The sequence below is a fragment of the Bubalus kerabau genome, chromosome 7 (assembly GCF_029407905.1).
Source record: "Bubalus kerabau isolate K-KA32 ecotype Philippines breed swamp buffalo chromosome 7, PCC_UOA_SB_1v2, whole genome shotgun sequence".
In the NCBI taxonomy this organism is placed as follows: Eukaryota; Metazoa; Chordata; class Mammalia; order Artiodactyla; family Bovidae; genus Bubalus; species Bubalus kerabau.
Window position 1 is genome coordinate 23,561,687 of NC_073630.1, and position 22,942 is coordinate 23,584,628.

At 36.0% G+C, this 22,942-nt stretch overlaps 1 protein-coding gene across 1 annotated transcript in view; it reads left to right on the forward strand.

The window, feature by feature from the left end:
- The first annotated feature begins 10,983 nt into the window (after positions 1–10,983).
- Positions 10,984–22,942, forward strand: part of LOC129657390 (B-cell scaffold protein with ankyrin repeats-like) — a 54,711-nt gene continuing 42,752 nt past the window's right edge. The window contains exons 1-4 of the mRNA XM_055587564.1: positions 10,984–11,055; positions 13,595–13,670; positions 17,054–17,356; positions 21,598–21,900. Coding sequence (XP_055443539.1) covers positions 10,984–11,055; positions 13,595–13,670; positions 17,054–17,356; positions 21,598–21,900 — 754 coding nt within the window. The remainder of the gene's footprint in view (positions 11,056–13,594; positions 13,671–17,053; positions 17,357–21,597; positions 21,901–22,942) is intronic.

Genomic DNA, 22,942 nt, shown 5'->3' on the forward strand with positions numbered 1-22,942 from the left:
AGTTAGGGAACAAAGATTAAATTCATGAATTACATTATGTTTCTCTGGTACAGCATTTTTCTAAATCTTAAATTTTGATTTAAAGTGCCAAAAAGCACAAAATGCTAAAAATAGGATAGTCAACACTATCAGAGAATGTCAAATGCCTCTTTACTCAAGATCTCTACAGATGTCATTAAGATTTTTTTTTTGTTTAGCACTGCAGCGTAGCAGTAATTTATGAATTCTCTTATTCTTTTCTGTTAATATCAACATCAGTGTTATATAACCATGTGATATACAACCTAGACATTAATAAAATAAATGCATATGGAAAGAAAATACTACTTGTTAACCAGTATTAGAACATGATCTTTCAGACCATTTTCAAGAAGTGGTTATGGATTTGAATTATCACTTCCAAAAAAATCTGTGAACTGGTAAAGAAATGAGAATATCCTTTCAAGTTATCTTTGTAAACGTTATTCTCCAATGTAGTTCTAGTGGACATGGTGTGGGAGAACCGCTAAGGATGATGGAAAGATTTGGTGGGCAGCGTTAGATTTGGAAAATTAACACCTTTGGTTGAAACATCAGTAAAGGATTTCACTACTAACATCAGCAACATTATCATCAGCATGATGTGTGTTTTTGTTAGGTGCTCAGTCGTGTCCAACTCTTTGCAGCCCTATGGACTGTAGCCAACCAGGTCTCCTATATTACAGGCAGATTCTTTACCGTCTGAGCCACTGGGGAAGCCCCATCTATCTTGTGTATATTAATACATTTACTCATCACAATAATCCTCTGAGGCAGATAATGTTAGTAACCCAATTTACAAATGAGCGTATTGAGGGAGAGAAAAATTAAGTGTTTGACCAGTGTCACAGGGCTACAAGAAGATGTAGTCAAGATTTGAACCTAGCTGTTGTTTCCTGTGTCCATGCTCTTAACTACGTTGCTCTGCTGCTTCAGGAAAGCACAGCACTGCCTCTAAAGAAAATATAAAGTTCTAATTCAGCAGGTGATCTGATAATGGAAGTTTGGAATGCCATCAGGGATTGGGGTACAGGAACTGAACTGCAATTTGAGACTTGGCATGTGCATAGTAGTAATAGTATTTAATCTATGACAGGAAATAGCTCATCTAACCCTTAAAACAACCCAAAGTAGTAGGTACTTGATTTATAGATAAAAACTAGTTCTGAGAAAGATTCAATAACTTGTTCATAGTCAATAGTCAGGAGCCACTGTGAATTTAGGCTATCTCATTCTAAATCTGTGCTTGTATTCACTGTCCTCGTGGGTCTCCATGCTGAAAGCAGAGTAGAATCCTCAGCAGAGCCTTTCATGAATACTACAGCCTGGGTCCCATTTCTGATTATTCTAATTAGTTGGTCTTGGATGGGGCCAAGAAATAGGGAGTTTATGAAAGCTCCCCCTGGGAATTTAATGTGCATCGAGAGCCAAGATCACTACACTATTTGATATTGTTCCTCATCTTAGTTATCTTTCGTCTCAACCTCCTAAAATGCAATAATCTAGGTTTTCCTTTCCAGGATGGGGTAAGGTATGAAAAGAACACTTCCGTGGTTAAAAATCTCCAGTGCTTTCTTATATAGGTTTTACTGTATGAGACATGGACATTAGATGTGAAATGGAGTTCTTTACCCAGCCACATATAACAAGGTGTCTGAGTAGGATGTCATAATTTTAAATTCATTTTTTTCCTGATTTTCCTGACAGGTAATCTTCCCAGAACATATGATCTATTTAAATTGCCTTCTGAACTGTATTTTTATCTTTAGTACACCTGGCCCACACATCCTCTGATTCACAAAAGGATAATATAGGGGTCACCTGAAATCATGCTGCTTTACATTTGGTTAAAGAAAGTGTCTCACCAAACTAGAGTTTAGATAACAGTAGAGATTTGTTAACTCATTATATGAAAGCCTGTCATTCTGTGGTTTTATTTATTTCTTTTTAAAAGTCAAAGGAAAAGAAAAAGCATTGAGCTAATAGGCAAGTCTGAAAAGAATAAGAATGAAGAAATACAACCCCTAAAATATAAAACCTTACATCTGTTTATCATGTGTTAACTATTTGATGAAGTGGAAATGCATGTCTGGGCAGCTTATGTGACTGGATAAAAGTAATTAAAGAAACAAGCACAAATCCAACATCTCTGTTTTAGCAAATGACCTGTCTGTATAGGCTTTGCACTGGAAGGGTTGATAATAACGCTTACCGAGGCGGTCAAACAGAAGTTGGTACTGTGTTGCAGAGATAAACCAGTGTCCAGTGGCTAAGTGCTTTGGCTTATCTGTGAAATGTGGCTAAAGACTCAGGAAGTAAGAAAGAAAGCATGGATATAAAATCTGCTGTGGTAATGGGGCCAGGAAAGCAAGGTAATATGAAACCACAATTTTAAGTAAATTATAATCTTCCTATCACAAAATGTACTATCATAAAACAAATATAACTATAATGTGTGGAATTTTACTTTCATTTATCTTTTTATTACATCTATCAAAAGGCAGGTTAAGTCTACCTGATAAAAATGTTTCTCCACTGGAAAGAGTTACACTTTCTTGAAAATTCAATTGCTGGTAAATAAACAGTAAAATACAGACTTTTCTATCTTTAGGAATATATCAGAGTTATGTTTTAATGATTTTGAAGTCATAGAGGTCATCTTTCATCCTAAACTGTATAATAGAATTTAATTGATTACTAAGTTTTTTTTTTATTAACTCCATAATTTTCTCCTATTCACATTCTCTAGAAAATAAACTATTAGTCAAAGATAGAGCCTCTGAATTTCAGCTTCATTTTTACCACCAACATAAATTTTTAAACTTCACTATCATTTATAGAACTTTGATCTGCAGTCAGACATGATTTTTTCATTGAGTAAAGAGTTTCATTTCCAAAAATATATTATTTTCACTCCATCTCTTTTAATGTCATATTTACCTGGTACAAATAGTTTTAATAAAAAGCAACATATTCATAATATAAAGAACACTTGACAAGGATCCACAGGATATAAACCCCCCAGTTCCTGGGTTATCCTGGATTTGACTCTCTGCTTTATACACTGTACGCTGTGGACAAGCCACCATCTCTTCATCTGTCTTCACTTAAGTCTCCTTGTGCCTGACTTGCAGTGTTGATATGAAGATGGTGATATATGTGAAACTGCTTTGAAAATCATTAATTACTTTGTAAATGTAGACACTGTAATCAAAACCTTCCTAAATCATGACATCTGCATCTCATTCTTTGGCAGCAAGATAGAGGGAAGCGCTTCTAGTCATGTATCACGTGTCTCTCAGAGTTGTGGATGAAACCCTAATTAGAAGAAACTGGCTTCATCTAGTGCCCTTGAACAACCATTTAAAAACTTCTCTGCCTCTCTTATCCCATTTGTGATAACTGTATACATTCCCCGAGGTGGATTTAGAAGGAATAAGAGCCACACACTCTTTTGTTCTGTGCTACCAAGGAGACATACACCATTAAGTTATCAAACGATATCACCATGCAACCCATATGTTCTTACTTCTAACATTTTCATCTTACAACAGTTTTTTTTTTCTTCTGAAAGATTGGGCCTAAAGCAAGATTCTCTGATTAAAACATATCTCCATTCATCTCATTTTTTATTTCTCAGAACACAAGAAATGTTTATTAGATATTTTCACTGCATTTGTATCCAAGCCAAATGTGAAAACATAGCTGTCTCCTGCTTCTCAAAGGCAGGAGAGAAAATGAAAAGGGAAGCCTGGAAGTATCTTTGCTGGATTGCACGTGTTTTCTCCCCACCTCTATCCCTGACCCCACTGTCCCCATTAGCACTCTTCTAGCGGCATCTAAGGGCTTCCCAGGTGGTGCAGTGGTAAAAGAATCCGCCTGCCAATGCAGGAGATGCAAGAGAGGCAAATTGATTCTGGGGTTGGAAAGATCTCTTGGAGTAGGAAATGGCAACCTGTTCCAATATTCTTGCCTGGAAAATTCCATGGACAGAGAAGCCTGGCAGGCTACAGTCAGTGGACAACTCAGCATACACACACATATTGGCATCTATACAGCCGTGATATGGTTTAATGATGTCTGTGTGTGCTTTCAAAGGCCATTATTGCTGTTTTGACCGTCTCTTCCGTGGGGACTGAGAGCGGGCCTTCAGACAATAGCCAAGACAGTACTCAGCATATGCTTTACAGGCCAACTGGCCAGACAGCCTGGCTCGCCACTACCTGGCCTGAGGGCCAGAAATACTGAGGAGACAGAACTGGGCAACTAGGGATTCTGTACACCCTGTAAACAGAAATTTGTTGCTCTTACCTGCTAGTCAGGCAGGATGATCCAGTGTTTCCCAAACACAACCTGTGCTTTCCCAAGCCCACATTTAATTATGTTACTTTGCTCATGATGCCCAGCCCCCAGTTTTAAATATTTTAATCATCTTTCAAAGGTGTCTCCAATGCCAGCCACAGCCCTGAAATTTGTGCATTTCTTCCAAAATTTTGTCAGCTATCTGTCCTATGATGGGGCTTCCCTACTGGCTCAAAGAATCCATCTGCAATGCAGAGGACACAAGTCCAACCGCTGGATCAGGAAGAGCACCCGGAGTAGGAAATGGCAACTCACTCCAGTATTTTTGCCTGGAAAATCCCATGGACAGAGGAGCCTGGTTCACAGTCCATGAGATCACAAAAGAGTTGGACACGACTTAACAACTGAGCATGCATGCATCTGTTCTGTGAATCTCTATGATTCTTGATTCATTGCCATCTTAGGTGATGACACATTCTTTCTTGTAGACACTTATTTATTATTTTCCTATTGTTTGAGCCCTCTAATAAGAGGCATTAGCTGTTACTGAACCCCACTGTAAGTTTTTTTTGAGTCATTAAGTGAGGATTACAACAGTAAACCTATCTCATAAAATCGTTTTGAGGCTAAAATAAATTAACATAATACAGAACTTAGACGAGTGTCTGTGTGTGTATGTGTATGTGCTTAGTCACTCAGTCATGTCTGACTCTTTGTGACCCTTTTGGACTGTAGCCCACCAGACCAGTGCTAATACATTGTAAATATTATATGTTATTATTTTTAATAATAATGCCATTGTACCTATCATATGTATTATGAATATGTATGTGGATATTTTCTGTGTTTTTTTTTAAACTTAACTTATCCTTCATTATGCTCCCAGCCTAGCCTACTTTCTAATATTTAGTAAGTTCTGAATAAATGTTTTTAAATAAGTAAATAAAAAAATACAGCCCCATTGCCATTGCTGCAATTCTCTAGGGATAGAATTTTGCCTAAACTGAATTGACATTGCTTTAGTTTGATGAATTTGTAAGCTATTCAGTGGTTTAGTGAGGAATATATCTTATAAAACTTCCAAATGTCCTCAAATACAGGGTATATATAATATGTAATTTTTTATTCATTCACTTAGCTCAGCTGTTAATTTTTTATTCATTCGCTTAGTTCAGCTGTTCATAAATGCAAATCTCAGTTAAAGTACCTCAATCCTTATCTTACTATTTTAATTACATGATCCATAACAATGTAAAGTGATTCAAATATCTAAACAGAATATTTATAGTTAGAAAGCTAGTTGCCCTAGGGATTCAACCATTATATTAATATTTGTATGTGCTAACCCACTGTTGGTTTCTATAGAGTTTTATCCTGAACAGTTTCAGGAGCTCTTGCAGACAAAATTAATAACATTAAATCCACTATCTATTTGCATATGAATTTCTTTTAAATTTTTAACAGACTTGATTTGTAGACAAGTTTTAGATTTACAGCAAAACTGAGAGCAAGATACAGAAATTTCTCATATATCCCTGCTCCTACACAGACATACTCACCCCCATTATCAACATCACTCACCAGATTTGTCTTTTTTTTTTTTCAACCAAGGATGAATCTAATTTGATAACATTGTAACCACCCAGAGTCCATAGTTCACCTTATTATTCACTCTCGGGGTCATGCATTCTGTGTGTGTTTAGGCAAAAGTATAATAACCTATATCCAAGATTTTCATTGCCAAGTATTATTCACTGCCCTAAAAATCTGTGTTCTGAGCGTCCAGTTCAAAATGGTGGGGTAGGAGGATGTACCCTCATCTCCTCCTGCAAGAGCACCAAAATCACAGCTAGTTGTTAAGCAACCATCAACTGGAGAACAGTGGAACCCACTTTAAAAAGATACCCTATGTCCAAAGACAAAGAAGCCACAATAAGATGGTAGGAGGGGCACAAACATGATAAAATCAAATCCCATACCCGCCGGATGAGCAACCCGCAAACTGGAGAGCAATAATATCAAAATTTTCCCACTGCTGTGAAGGTTCTGGGCCCCATGTCAGGCTTATCAGTCTGGGGATCCAGCAAAGGGATTGGGAATCTCAGGGAATCTAACTATCTCATTGTTGTTTTAATTTGCATTTCCATAATACCATATGGGAAAGATGGGGATCAATTTTTCATATGCCTGTTTGCCACATGTGTATCTTCTTTGCTGTGGTGTCTGATAAGATCTTTGGCCCATTTCTTAATCAGTTTATTTTCTTGTTTAATTTTAAAGGTTCTTCATATACTTTGTTAACAGACCTTTATCAGAAGTATCTTTTGCAGATATTCTGTCTTAGGCTATGGCTTGTCTCCTGTTTGTCTTGAGTTTGTCTTTTACAAAGCAGAAGTTTTTATTTTTGATAATGTTCAGGTTATCAACTATTTCTTTCATGGATCTTGCTTTGGTGTTGTATCTAAAAAGACATCACCATAAACAAAATCATCTAAGTTTTTCCCATTATTGTCTGTGAGTCTTGTAATTTTGCTTTTAGGTCTGTGATCTATTTTGGGTTAACTTTTGTGAAGGGTATAAGGTCTGTGTCTAGACTGATGTTTCACATGTGGATGTCCACTTATTTCAACACCATTGGTTGAAGAGACCCTCTTGGTTCCATTGTATTGCCTTTGTTGTTCTGTCTAAGCTAAATTGACCATATGTATAGAGGAATTTCTTTTTAATTTAAGGAGCTATTTTAAACTTTATATATTCTATTGTGAAACCCTTCTTCAGGCAAATGCCATGGCCTGCTATTTGGAAATGAATAACTGTCTACATTAAGAACCAGAAAAATCTTTCTTAGAAGATATGTAAAGCTGAAGATAAATTTCATTAAACTAATTTATCTAAACTTCATGTAAGATTACACACTCATGAAGTTACTTCTAGATGAAAATGGATATCAGACACACCCTGATTTCCATTAGACTAGCCCTGGTTTCCTTTAGGCTATGAATATGAAGATTAGGAATTATTTCCACAAGCAACTGAAATCTGCCAAACAAATCCCTTGAAGCGTGAAAATGCTAAGCTACTGCCTTACAAGATGTTTGCACTTCTTAGTGGCAGAATGAAGTGGGATGAAGCTCTTTTTACAGTAATTTTAGAATAGAAACAGCAGCAGCTTTAGTGTTTTGGTTGGGGCCCCCACAAAATAAAATTTATTTCACTATTACAAGTTAAAAGCTTTCAGATTTCTGGACTAAAGAATATGATGTTTTTTTCCCAAAGTGAACTTACTAGTTTTATTGATTCTCTTCTATTTTGATTTTACATGCCAGAGTAGGGGAAATATGTTTCTTTAACATATAACAATGTTGTTTTTCCTACCACAAAAGTTTTCCATTTTATTTTTACCTTAAATGCACTGCATATTACTTTCAATAGGTTTGTTCTATTATTAAATTGTCAAATCTAGTAAAACTTTTGGTTGTTTTTGGTACATAAAAATATATATTCTTCTGTTTCTTAAATAGATCTATATTTAGGTAAGATCTAAGTATCTATCCTGCCAATGTACTTACTCATCAAAATTAAGTGGGAATGGTAAAGGTCTGATAACTTATTGGAATGGAAGCTAGTAAATTGAGATGGGGTGAAAATGACTTTTAATAAGCAAAATTATTTATTGAGGATACATATGTGTCTCACAGGTTTCTGTGATTAAGAGATACTGCTCTGCTACTAAATGATATTGATGGGGTTGCTAGTTCCATTCCACAATTTAAATGTAAAACTGTAAAATGGGAATACTTAAGAGTATTATGGTGTGTTGTCACATCAAAAAAATATAAATCTCTATATTTATAATTAGTAATAACAGCTTTGTCTCTAGTGACTTTTCCCCAAAAGAAAAGCCTCTTCTGAATTTTACCTGCCTTCAAACCGAAGGTTTGAGGCTAGAAATTTTATTTGCTCTTCTACCGTGTCTTCATTAATTTACGATTCATCTTTTCTGACTGTTGATCCTTCATATTTTAAATTCTCTGATCAATAGAATTGACTCTTCTAATTCTGTATGTCAAAGCTAAAAATTATTCCAGCCTTATTAACACCTCCGGGGAACAGATTCGCAACAGTATAAGTTTTAAGAACCTTTCTATTTAATTTGTTCAAAGAACACTTATTTTCTGATAATATAAACTTAGAGGTCTTTTGTCTCGTTTGTCAAATAATGCTTATTATCTAACAACTGAAGAGTATAATCTTTGGGGGAAATTGCTGGGTCTCTAAGTGGTGTTTTATGTTTGCTTCTGGCTTAGATTTCAGAAACCACTTGGTTTTCTGTTTTTAGATAAATGACATGTGCAACACTGTGATGATAACAATGCTAACCTTTTTTTACTCAGCTTGGATTTTTCCATTTGGTTCTCTTTGACCCTCACTCAAATTATCAAAAGCTCAGAAAAAAAGAAAAAAAAAAAAAAGATGGCTGTTAGCAATAGTCAACATAAATGTAAACCTGGCTACCTCTTCACTGACTCCAATCTGTCAACTTGGAAACATGTAAATGTATCCATTATTTAGCTTCTATTTAGTTTTACTCCAAATTAAAGCATGTTTTTAAAACATTTGATATAATTGGAGTACTCAAAACACCATAATGATTTATATTTCTGACATACTGGTATTTTGTGTTTCCTTTACAGAAGTTTACATTTTTTAAACTTAGGATTTTGAAACTAAAACTGATTTCAAGGTTTTATAATTGTCAGTAGCAAAGCTTTACATTTATGTCTGGTATATGCTTTTGTTCTTATTATAGGAATAGAAAAAAGACCTGCAGTAATGCACTCTTTCAGTAACATCTTTAACTCATTGTTTGAAAAACAAGTCTTAAGGAGTGTTGTCCTGTAACCCTTACTCACATCATAGATCCCAAAAGGAAACTCTATATATATAATGCCCTCCATTCTTCACTCCCATATTACTCCCCAAGATTCAATCCAGGATGAAATCACACAGTTCCATTGTAGTTCCTCTACTCAGGGTCACCAATGATCTTGATTTAAAATGTTTAGAAACTGTTTTCAGAATTTTCCTTTGTTACCCTTGGTGAAGCAAGGATTACTTGAAATTCTCTGTCTTTGGCCATTCAAGCTGCTCTAACAAAAATATCATAAGCTGGGTGGCTTATAAACAACAAACACATATTTCTCAAAGTTCAAGAGGCTGGGAAGTCCAAAATCATGGTGCCATCAGATCTTGTATCTGGCGAGGGCCCTCCTCCTGGTTCATGGATAGCTATCTTCTCACTGTGTCCTCATATGATGGAAGGGATAAGGAATCTTTGTGAGGTCTCTTTTATCAGGGCACTAATCCCATTCATCAGAGCCCCACCCTCATGATCTTATTACTTTCCAAAAACCTCCACCCCCAATACAATCACTTTGAGGGTTAGGATTTTGACATATGAATTTTGAAGGGACATAAATATTTAATCTAAAGTATAGTCTCTCCTGATTTTTCTTCCTCCCTCCAGATTTTTCCCTTTGCTTCTGTGAATAGTTATTCTAGTATCCTTTGCTGAATCCTAGAATCTAGACCCCAGAAAAATTTGGAGCAAATTACATGTCTAGGAATCATCATGATAGAGATATAAATTAAAGACACTGCAATGGATAAAATCTCCCAGACAGGATACATTCTGTAAGAATAGAAGAGGGACAAATGTAGAAACCAGGAAAAGCCAGTTTATAAAGAGGGCTGGGCAGTGCAGACCTTAGATTACATTTAATATTTTTTATTGAAGTATAGCTGATTTACAATGTTGTGCCAATCTCTGCTGTAAAGTCACTCAGTTATGCATAAATATACATTTTTTAATATTCTTTCCCATTATGGTTTTCACAGGATATTGAATATAGTTCCTTGTGCTATACAGTTGGACCTTGTTTATCCATCCTATATATAGTAGCTTGAATCTGCTAACCCCATACTCCCAGTCCTTCTCTCAGCCACCCTCCTCCCCCTTAGCAACCACAAGTCTGTTCTCTATGCATAGACCACATTTAAAAACAAACTTGGTTGGATAATATCCAAATTATTACAGTTTTATTATGACACATAGTTTCAGCATTGTATCAGTGTATGAACAAGAGAATAAACTAGTTGTTCAGCTTCCTTTCAGACTTTGGATTCCATAGTTGTAAATGACAATAACATTTTTACTTTTACAGCTACAACCTTAAGCAAGGAATGGATTTTAGTTGTATCATTCACATTTTAGTGAAAGATGGCTGAATTCAAACCATGCGTGAAGCGAAAGTCAAAGTGTTAGTAGCTCAGTTGTGTCTGACTCTTTGTGACCCCATGGACTGTAGCTCCCCAGGCTCCTCTGTCCATAGAGTTCTCCAGGCAAGAATACTGGAGTGGGTAGCCATTCCCTTCTCTAGGAGATCTTCGCAACCCAGGGATCAAATCCAGGTTTCCTGCATTGAAGGTGGATTCCTTACCTTCTGAGAAACCAAGGAAGCCCTGGTTCAGTAAAGGTGCTGGTACCTCACAAATGCAATCACAACTGTGATGGATTAGAAACAAGTATTATCATATAGGGCTGGAATGTAGCTAAAAGGGTCAGGTGGGCAAGCTTGAAATTTACAACTGTAGTTAGAACCGATGGATCTGAGACCAGAAGCTGCCAGCCCTGTGTGTCACCCCTTAGGGATACTGGCTGGAGTTGGCCTCAAGGTGTGAGGAAAGACTTCAAAATCCACTCTGTCCTCTGCACCACATAACAGTATCAAAGTGCTTAGACGTCTGAATGCCATCATACTTTTGAGCCATCCTTGATTTTACCGGTTATTAATATGTCATTAGATATAACACATTTTCCCAAAGTAAATATGATTGTAAGTGTAAAGAATTCTAGAAAGACACAATTTTTTTTCAGTGTAAATAAGTCTAGAGATCCTTTCATTCCTGAGAAAACAATTGCTTTCTATATAGCCTGATTATACAAAATACCAGTTTTACATAATAATTATGAAAGCGCTCAATCAAATTTGGCTATTTTTTGTATTTGGAAGCCATTTCCTTCAAGACATTTTTAGGCTTTTGTGTTTGTTTATATAAGTGCCATAAAGCTTAAGTTATAATGTAAAAATTATTCCATTAGGTTTTAACCTCAGTGTACACACATACACACACACACACACACACACACACCCCTACACAGTTGCCCACAGTCTCTTTATTAAGAGACTGATTTTGAGCTTGTGGTGTCTAGGTTTGTGAATAGGATAAAGGAAATTTTCACATAATTCCTGAAATCTTTGAAAAGCATTCCTGTTACTCAACTAGTAAAAACTCCCTTGGTGTAATTTTAATATTATAGATTTTTAAAAATATATTCTTGATCTACTTTGTGAAATATAGAGGTCAGGCTAACTGAAAACAAAAAATGGCCATATCAACAATGCTTTTAATACTGAGTATACAGACATCAACCAACTTGTCAATCTCTGTAGTAAAGTTACATGACTTTTCAGATTAGCATTTAATTGAGTCCACAAAGGAGAAAATATGATTTAAATAGAAAAGAATGTGAAACACATGTTACATGTATATGAAAAACAGAGTCACTTTTCTGTACACCAGGAACTAACTCAACATTGCAAATCAACTAATACTTCAATAAAAAAAGAAAATGAGCTTCTGCATCAAGCTCACTATAAAAACGTTAAAGAGATTTTTTAGTTTCAAGATTTCAATGGAAATCAAAGACTGTGCTGCTTCTGGCTTCCCCAGTGGCTCAGTGGTAAAGAATCTGCCTGAAATACAGGAGACTTGCAGAGCTGCTGGTTCCATCCCTGAGTTGGGAAGATCCCTGGAGTAGGAAATGGCAGCCCACTCTAGTATTTTTGTCTGGGAAATCCCATGTACAGAGGAACCTGGCAGGCTACAGTCCATGGGGTTGGCAAGAGTCGGACGCGACTGACTAAACAACAACAACAACAAATAAAATAAATTCCATTGAGCTCTCATTGGCCAAAGTGGGTAACAAATCAAATTGATGAAGTCATGATGCAAGTCAAATACCCTTGCACACCAAGTCTGTTATAAATTTAATAATGCTTTAATGTGAACACTTCTAAATTTTAAAAGGACATACCAAGTGTAGAACAATGGCCTAATCATTTCCATCAGTTTTATTAAGTAAAAAAGCATAAATTGTTTGAATAATCACTTGGAGTTCTTGGTAACAAAATGTCATCTATGCTAATGCAACCAAGCTCCATCTCTTTCTCAACATACTTTTGTCCAAATAAAACTGTCATTGGAATTACTTAGTTTTCTCTACAACCACCAATGTGTTCCAGTAATTTAGACTCCATGCCTCCTTCAGAGATTATAAGCAAAGGCTAGCAATTCCAGCTTTCCAGGTGGCTCAGTGGTAAAAGAATCTGCCTGCTAACACAGGAGATGCAGGAGACATGGGTTCGATCCCTGGGGCAGTAGGATCCCCTGGAGAAAGATATGGCAACTCACTGTATTCTTGCCTAGAAAATCCCACAGATAGAGGACCCTGGTGGGCTACAGTCCATAGGGCTACAAAGATTTGGACACAACTGAACAACTGAGCACAGCAATTCCAGAGAAAATAAAGCAGGTTCCTATGCTTTCTCAGCAATTCCCACTTCTAATTGTAGTGGAACTGATTTACAAAAGAGGAGCATAAATTCCTTTACTCAGTTTCCTTTTTCTTTTTAAAGAAACTTCTTTAAAATTTCTCTGTCTTTCACTGTATTTTAATCCTTGATGTAATTATTTTTTTTTATTTTATTTTATTTTTAAACTTTACATAATTGTAATTAATTATTTTTTGAACTGGTAAAAGATACAGAAATGTTCAAAGGAAGCAATGTTTATGGTTTCTAAGTGAAATAGTTCAATTCAGTTTTATTCAGGAGTTATCTTTTGTAAAAATTTCATAGTTATTGCTGTGGATCTTAAAAGTATTGCAAGAAGTTCCATTTAAAATATATTTATTGTTTATTATGAATGTTATATTGTTCTAGTTACACTTCTTTAATACTATGTTTCATTGAAAAAATTATAGATAGCCAAAATATAGTAGCTAAGATATATAATATAATCAAAGTATTTAAATTAGAATTTAAAAACTAATTCTTATTTTTGCATGTATCAGTTCTCCATTTGGTATATTAAAAATACAGGTTTATTAATATTAATGCATGTTATTGAAAGTTACACTCCTTTATTTCAGATCCAAGAAGTTAGAGATAATGAGCAAGAAAATCACTATGAAGAGGGTATTACTTCATTTTCTACATGTTCTCCTCGTAAGTGCTCCTCTATGTTACATATATACATAACACTTAAATTAAGGTATTTGTAACTGGTAAAGTCAAACTGAAGAGAGTGTGGAAAAACACAAAGATCATTGGAAGACATTTAATTAATGGTATGACTTTGAGCATATTATCTGGTAGAAATATTACTACATTATCTTGCTAATTTAAATAGTTCTAACAAGTTCAGTGTTTAATAATCAAACCAGCAGTTTTTCCTACCCAAAGAAACTACACTAGTCAGTTTGATATAAATGTTCTGTGATAACTGTATTTTTTCGATTTTTTTTAAACAAAGTCACATAATTTTCAGACCTTAGTTTTCTCAGATAAGAAATGAGTTTGCACTAGTTCTCTCTAAGATCCCCGCTAGCTGTAATAGAATGTAATTCTATATATAACAACTGAAGACGATCAGAATCTTCCTCCATGTCTATAATTCTACCCATCATGCCTGACTCCATTGGTTGACAACAGCTTGCTCACTGGGCTAGTCTGATGGGCATCTCCCACTCAACATTTCTAAATCTGAAAGCCCCCAATCATGCCCAAGTCCACTCTACCTGCTGATATTGCCATGTTAGAAAATGAAGACTTCTTCCTTGTTCAATTCAGTCCCAAAACTTGGAGTCACCCTTTTTTACTTTCTCTCCTATCCCACTTCCAATGTGTCAGATAGTACTGTGAACTCTGCCTTCACAATGCAGCCAGTATTTCCTTACCCTATCACTGTTATTTATCCACACTGTCCACTCTGGCATCAGCTCTCCCCTGGATTGTTGCAATAACACAGTGGCTCTTAATGGAGCACTATTTTCTACTCTCAACAGAGAATTCACGTCAGTGAATGGAGATTTTGTTGTGGTCATGAGTTGAGAAGGGAGTTTTGCTAAAAATTCTGCTAAATATTCTGCAATACACAGGACATGCCCCAGGAAACACAGGATTATCTTCTCAAAAATGCCAGTAGTACTCTGTTAAGAAACAGAGTGTTTGAAACCACTGCCTTCCCATTTGCCCCTAATATTCTGTACTTCATGAAGGAACTATTCACACTTCTGTTCCAAATTCCCCTGTTCTTACCTCAAGTCGTTTGCACTTTGAACAGTTCACAGTTGATGCTCCACAAAACTGCCTACCAGTTTTTCAACTGATGGGATGACTTGCAAATCAAATAATATTAAATGCAATTCCTTAACTAGCATACTTTGGCAAAATCAGTAAACTCTTCAAATACTAGGGCAGGACACAAAGTCATGCTAAATGATAATGTAATCAATTGATGCACTAAATTTTAAAGTTATACACTTTATTATCATTTTAATGATTTATTATCATTTTAGTGGTAATGAAAGTGATGTAAAGGCCATCATTGATAGTGACCATATATTTATTATGACATTTATTCTCAGAAGTACTACCTATAATAAGAAGACATTATTTCAGCTATTGGTACAGAACAACCTCAATTCTACAGACTGTTGGGACCTGAAACTGTCACCGATATGAAATTCTGTGCGATTGGACTCAGGCCTCTGACTCTTTCCTTAGAGAAGAGGTGAAACATAGAACGCCCTAAGTCAGCAAATTTCCATTGGTATCATTTCTGTGAAGTTTCCTAAAACCCACTGACCCACCACGTATGACTCTCTAGGGCTGTATTCCAAGTTTGGGCATATTTGACAAGGACTAAGGAGACCCTGTTGCTTAGACAGTGTTACATAATAGAATACATAAACTGAGCATGTTGACATAAAGGTAGCTGTAAGGAATTGCCTATAGCATGAATGTAATTCTAAGTTGATGATCGATTTGCCCAGACAGGAACAGTGAAGTCCTTTTGCTAGCCTGAGCAATGATTTCTTTTCAGCCACTCCATCATTTACTCCATCAGCATATCTAGAAACTCCTTTATTTCAGGCTGTGTTTGGGGTTAGAGGCAGAAAGATGAATGAGGTCTGTGCAGAGATCTGTGCAAGAACGAAACACCGTCTGCTCTGCCCCAGCTGATAGTTAAAGAATCTTGGTTGCAGTTCTAATACTGGCAGCTAGACCTTTCTTCTTTCCCACAAGAAAAATGAGAGAAATTAAAAATAAAATTCATGTAGAAATATGTAGTACCATCATGGACATGATTTTCCCACATGATTAATTTTTTTCTCCTGTTGCTAAAAAATGTCTACAGTGTAACTCTTCATATAAAAAAAATTCCTCTTTGTCTGTACTCTTCCATTTGTCTTCTTCAGCTGTGTTTTAGTTTAACAAAACTTTGAAACAACAGTTATTTGCTTTTCTATTGCACTCATGACAGCAATTCGCCTTTTCCCTCCAGTATAGTTTCCAAAGTTCATTTCAAATTTTTGTGAATACTTTATTTAGAGCAGAATTTCTATAAAGAAAATATAAATCACAAGTTTAAAGATTTAAAGTTATTGCATTATATATTATTCTATTTTCTTCCTGAGTGGCTAGAGGGCATTTACCGTGTACAGTGTAAACACAAATAATGGAATCATGATTCTTAGAGTAGAGGAAATTTTCCTGAATCATTTGGTTAAATTTTAAGATAGAATAGATTTTTTTGGTGAGAGAACTGAGCCTTAGCAATATTTACCTACTCAGCTCAGTGCTCTGTGATGACCTAGAAGGATGGGATAAGGGGGTGGGAAGGAGGCTCAAGAGTGAGGGGATATGTGTATATTTATAGCTTATTCAGAAACCAGCAGAATGTACAGCAGAAACTAGCACAACATTGTAAAGCATTATCCTCTAATTAAAATTTTTTAAAAAATTTTTTAAAGTAGAAAAAATATTTACCTATTGTTGGTAATTTAGATGCCTTCCCAATGGAAAAATATCAACACTTTATCAAATAGTATTTTTAAGAATTCAGATGTCATCTGGTGATAAATGTTAAATAATAACTAATTAAGAACTACAGACTCATTTGATCACAGTATTTATAAGCAAGATAAGATTTTTGTTCTTTGTCTTTACCTTTTCCATCACTTACTTATTAGTTATTATTGTTGTCTACTAAAAATATGGTATGCAGTCATATACTGAATCTGCTCAAACAATAACTTTAGAGAATTGGAATATTATTATATATGTAATATCAGAATATTACATATTATTATTGTGTATGAGAGTGTCATAAACTGAAGTAGCAGGATGTAATGGAGCTCTCTCGGTAAATATTTTAAAAGCTCTACAATGGCTATTCACCAAAACTACGCGTTTGTTAGCTTTCTCCTGTATCAGTTCATAAAAGTTTAATTAACATTACCACCACTTCTGTACCAAGTTACAAAACATTAACTGCATCCAGATGGAGTGTTTAAATGAAATCCTACAATCTTTATCATAAACAGCCGTACAGAGCCCAGATCTCCACCATAAAAGCTGGCCTTACAGGCAGAGGTCAGAAGAAGCCAAAGTGAATGAAACGGCAGAGGAAGAAGAAGAGCATGAATCAGGCGTGGAGGCAGAGCACAGCCCTCCAGAGGTGGACAGTGAGAGTGAGAACCAGTACGATGACTTGTATGTGTTCATTCCCGGAGACAACCCTGAAAATAATTCCCAAGAGCCCCTCGTGTGCCCCAGACCACCTCTCCCTCCACCACGACCTGTAACTACTGCCTTCCAAGTGGAAAAACCTCACTTCCCAGTACAAGGTAAGTTTAAGTTTAAAACAACTTTGAAACTTTGACACGCTTACATAGCATACAGTACAGCAGTGGTGAAGCTGTACAAAGATCACCATTTAAAGCCAAGAGGAACTTTCCTCCTGTTCTTTAATAACGAAACCTGAGAAATCAGCAAAGAGGTACCTGCCGCTAACTCCCTTCCTCCTTAGTCCTTCTCTCTCTACCTTTCCTTACCCCTCACTCCTCTTCTCTCTCCCTTTCTCTTTTTGCTTCCAGGAAAGAAGTCTCATTACAAAGCTTTCTGTAAGTAAAGCAAGAAAATTTGGAAGGAGTCTGTCACTCTTCACATAAAACGAACCTCAAGCATCATGTGGAAAAGTAAATGACAACTTTGGGTTTTAAAAATACTCTTAGTTTTCTGGCAAAAGAGAAAGGCTAATGTGTTACAGATTTGAAAATGAGCTTGGGCACAGTTACTCAGTCAGGAGCTGCAGGGGAAGCAAGTGGTAAAGGGTTTATCACACCGTGCATTGAGACCAAAGTCTAAAAGCACTCTGTCTCGCTAAAGTGGAAGAACAGTCAAATGACTGTGATAGCATTGTTCCCAGATGCAGGAATGAAGCTGTGTAGCAGCAGAGGTGGGAGTGGGAGTCGGGGTGAAGGGCAGGAAGCATCCCCGGGAGCTTCCACGGTAGGCTTATCTTCCTGGAATGTTCCACAGCCTGGCAGACTTTTCTGCTCACTCCTACAGTCACTAATTACCACCCACTTTACTGATCACTCTTTCATGTTTACTTTCCAAATTCATAAAATATTCTTACAAAGAAAATTTAATAAGGATGAAAGAAGCATCTATTATTAAAGCCCCGTTTGTCACTGTACTTGAGTTGTCAAGTCCTAGAAGGCTGTAAAGTCTTAAAGACTATTTTTAAAAAGTGAATTTTGCAACCATGAAATTCAGCATTTGTGTTCTTGAAGGCATTATCCCTATAAAGGTTCAAGTTGGTCAACATAAACCCTTACTAAGATTATGCACTTTATAAGAGATGGAAAGTACTTCTTAATGAAAAGTGCGGGAAACCTAGTGGGTACTTTCTCGATTCATTCACTCATTCAACAACACATATTGATTGCCTACTATGTGCTGAGCTCTTATAGACTGCTGAGATAGATCAAGGATGTAGGTATATCAATATTGGGAGTGGGGGGAGAGATGTAAATTAGTATCTGCTTGCTTGTGTGCATGCTCATTCACTCAGTCATGTCTGACTCTTTGCGACCCCACTGAATATAGCCCTGACAACAAAGTTTTGGTGTATTTTTCTCACTTTTATAGATGTGAATAATTTTATGTAGTTATTAAAATCAGTTATTAAGAAAACAAGGATGTCTTATATCAGGTTAAAGCTATTAAAGGAGTTAATTTTTAGCTACTTTTCAAAGGGAGCTAAATAGTTTAAATAAAATTTTAAATCCTGTTTTTTCTAATGTGAATTTCCATATATGGTATGTTGGTTAGGAGGTTAAAAATTATTCCACAGAGAGTAATTTTGACCAGATATCTAGGACCACAAGTATAATGTTGGCCTATATATCTTCTGAAAAGTACTAAATATAAAAAGCAACATCATACAAAAACTCACTCCTGTTATTTAAAAACCATATTATTACATTTTCAATGCAGTGTTACTTTTAATTACAGTAGGAAATGGGTACCCTTTCCAGTATTCATGCCTGGGAAATCCCATGGAGAGAGGAGCCTGGCAGGCTACATACAGTCCATGGGTTTGCAGAGTCGGACACAACAGAGTGACTGAGCACAATTTTAATATCATATTTTTTCATGGGGGTAATATTGGAAGTGAATTAAAAGTAAAATGCCAGTATTTTTTCTTAAAATTTTTTGATTGAGGTCTTTGAAAGTAAGACTAGAAGCTCCCACTTATTTTTCGCTGGAGACTGTATATGTTCTTTGACTTTAGCTAGTGATAGCTTCAGGAATTGTTCTGTACAAGTTTTTTCCTGCCTTCAAGTCACTGATAAAGAGATGCCACCTCATGAATGCTCTAAGCATCAAATTTCTTATGATGGATTCATGAACATATTCATTGGAGAAAACAGTCTCATAGAACACTTTTCAGTTTATAACTGACATCCTGTCTCTTTGGATCTTCACAAAAAACTTTCAAGGCAACTGTCATTATGATCCCCCTTTGATTTGGGCTTCCCTGGTAGCTCAGCTGGTAAAGAATCCACCTGCAATGCAGGAGACCCTGGCTTGATTCCTGGGTTGGGAAGATCTGCTGGAGGAGGGATAGTCTACCCACTCCAGTATTCTTGGGCTTCCCTGCTGGCTCAGCTGGTAAAAAATCTAACCGCAATGCGGGAGACCTGGTTTCAATCCCTGGGTTAGGAAGATCCCCCAAAGAAGGAAATATCTAACTGCTCCAGTATTCTGTCCTGGAGATTTCCATGCACTGTATAGTCCATAGGGTTGCAAAGAGTTGGACACAACTGAGTGATCACTTTGATTTAGATCCAAGACCCTAGAGCTTGTAATTAGAATGTGTCAAATTCTTCCATGGACAGGTTTCCTGGGCTTTTAGGATTCTTATCTTTGTTTTACATTCTTTCCCAATTATTTCAAAAATTGGATTATAGGAGTGATATATTTTAATCATTATTTACTAGTGTACAATCTGAATTGAGAAAACTCAGATCCAACTCCAACATGAAAAGTATAATCTAATACACTGGGAAATGAAAAGTGAAATGTTTTCTTTCTAGTGCAAGCCCAACTTTAGAAAGAGTTGAGAAATGAGGTAGGTGGAGAAACAAAGAGAGTTAACAGCTCTGGAAATCAGTTCATAAAAGTAAGATAGTTGACACATTCTGCTAAAAATGAAACACTGTACACGTGTTTCCCACACACTTAATCCGGTTTCACCTAGGATGCTGTCAGGGAAACAGAAGTCATGAAGTCAGAATCTCAAAACCATATTATTCACAAGAGAAAAGGAAAGTCTTGGACATTTTAAAGTTAATGCCAGGCATGTTAGCATTCATACTTCTTGGGTTAAACTAACTGAAATAAGCTAAGACTAGACAGGGAGGTGGTCTCGGGCTCTCCTTTGGTCTCTCCTCATAAGTGTACCCAAAACAGTTGCTGAATCTTCTTATAATAATACCTTTTTATTCTTCTTTTAACCATTTGTCTTTCTCCCTACCTCCTAAGTTTTCCCACTAAAATATCCATTATGTAAGCTAAAAATTTTTGATCAGATTCTTACTAAACAGAAAGGAGACTAGTTCTTCCTTAGTTCATGAGCATGAATCTCAGAACAACACAGATAATTAACTATTTTTCAGTCAATAACTGAAATAATTTCCATTTTTATTGTTTTTGTTAACACTTTAACACTTGTCAAAAGGACACATTTAAAAGATTTTTCTCATCGTCTGGCAGAGAGAGCCATCGAGATTCTCTTCAACTTATTAATTGATCACAGTATATAGTATCTTTGTCTTCCAAATTAACTGCTGCTAGAATATTTTAATATGATCTTATAAAAATATGTAAATATTTTGCTGAATATGAAAACCATAAAAGATTACTGAATAAAGACTATTTATTAACCATAAAAGATTAATTCTTGGAAAATTAATCTTCAAGCCATTAATTTTCTATGCCATCTTTTATATCATGAACCCTACTTTCAATATCCTTTATCAAGGAATGAAGTTCATGTTGGGCTATAGAAATCAAGAGAGCCGGATTGAGACTTAGTATAAGAAGCTAAACAATGGTACTTTTGGCTATTCTCCTCTGTCATTTTCAGAGAAATCGATTTTAGACAAAATACCTGGTTCAATCCCTATAAAAGGTAAAATGACTTCAAATTAAAAAAAAAAAATTTGAGAACACTAGGCTTGAAAAACACAAGCTTTCAAAGTATTTGATATTTGAGGCTTAGTTTTATGATTTGATTTCCTGATGTTAAATCATTCATAATCTATGCGGAAAGTAGTTATATGCCTATTTGTATGTTTTCAAAGAATGCCATGTCTTTAACAAACTTATTCTAAGAAGTTAACAATTACAGACTGAAGGAGACTATGTTAGTAGATTACATGATTCACTTTTCTCTTTTTGGAATTTATAGAGTAATATACAAATTATGTGGGGGGCGGAAATTCAAGCAACTGACAAATGTACACCAATAATATTGTATAAAATATAAATAATCATCATTCAAATATTTTATAAGCAGGGAAATTGTTGGAAGGCCAAATGGAGAGAAGTCAAAGTTGGTGTGATTTCAGTGCAAGATATGAAACAGGAAGTGATTCTGAAGAAGAAAAGAAAGAAGATGAAAAGGATCAGGAAGAGGAGGAAGACCCATACACTTTTGCTGAGATTGATGACAGTGAATATGACACAATACTGGCCAATAGGAGTATAAAGAAAAAAATTGGAAGTCGTTCATTCATTATGAACAGACCTCCTGCCCCCACACCACGACCCACAAATATCCCTCCAAAAGAGGAAACGACGCCTTACATAGAGCAAGGTAATTTGTTTTGTTATTGATGTTACTGTTTGTTTGTGTATGTGTTTTTGGAGGATGTCCTGTCTTTTGGTAGGATCTAAAGCCTCAAAGATTAAAAGTATGTTTTAGAGTCATAGTTAAGTTGTGTTGGCCCATTTTTAATTTAAACACACAATGGATAAAGAAAATAAGGACAATGTGTGGGGTTCTGGTTGGTAATTGTTCATTAAGAAGGATAGTTTTGACTATGAAACCATAGTGTGTGCAAAGAAATACTGTTTGGGGCTTCTTCCATAATTCTATAAGAGCAAGCTCAATTCCCATGAATAACATGCAACACAAGAAAAATGTAGGTACTTTACTTTTTGCCCGTCTTCCATTCACAATAACTTAAACAATCTAAACAGTTTTGAATACTAGAATCTTAGATATGCAACGCCAGATTCTTTGATAATTGTACTTCACCCCCAATGATCAAGATTCACTTCATCCATGATAGAATTTTTGCTCCATTTTAGATTTCAATTCTTTGTCATTCTCAGTTACATCTAAATATAAAAAACATAAAAAAAATCCTTAGAGCTTTCTTATATCTATAACCCCAGTAGAATGTGTTGACTTTGCTATTATTTCTAACATTCTTGTGTACTCTGGTTTGGTGCATTCCATGAGTCACTGGTGTCTAAGACATGACTTTTACTCATCAGTGTATCACAGACACATGCACTTAACCCCACTTTTGGGGTTAGATACCACCCTACTGCTGCTGCTGTTGCTAAGTCACTTCAGTCGTGTCTGACTCTGTGCAACCCCATAGACGGCAGCGCACCAGGCTCCCCTGTCCCTGGGATTCTCCAGGCAAGAACACTGGAGTGGGTTGCCATTTCCTTCTCCAATGCATGAAAGTGAAAAGTGAAAGTGAAGTCACTCAGTCGTGTCTGACCCTCAGTGACCCCATGGACTGCAGCCTACCAGGTTCCTCCGTCCATGGGATTTTCCAGGCAAGAGTACTGGAGTGGGGTGCCAGTGCCTTCTCCGAGATACCACCCTAGGGACTGAAAAT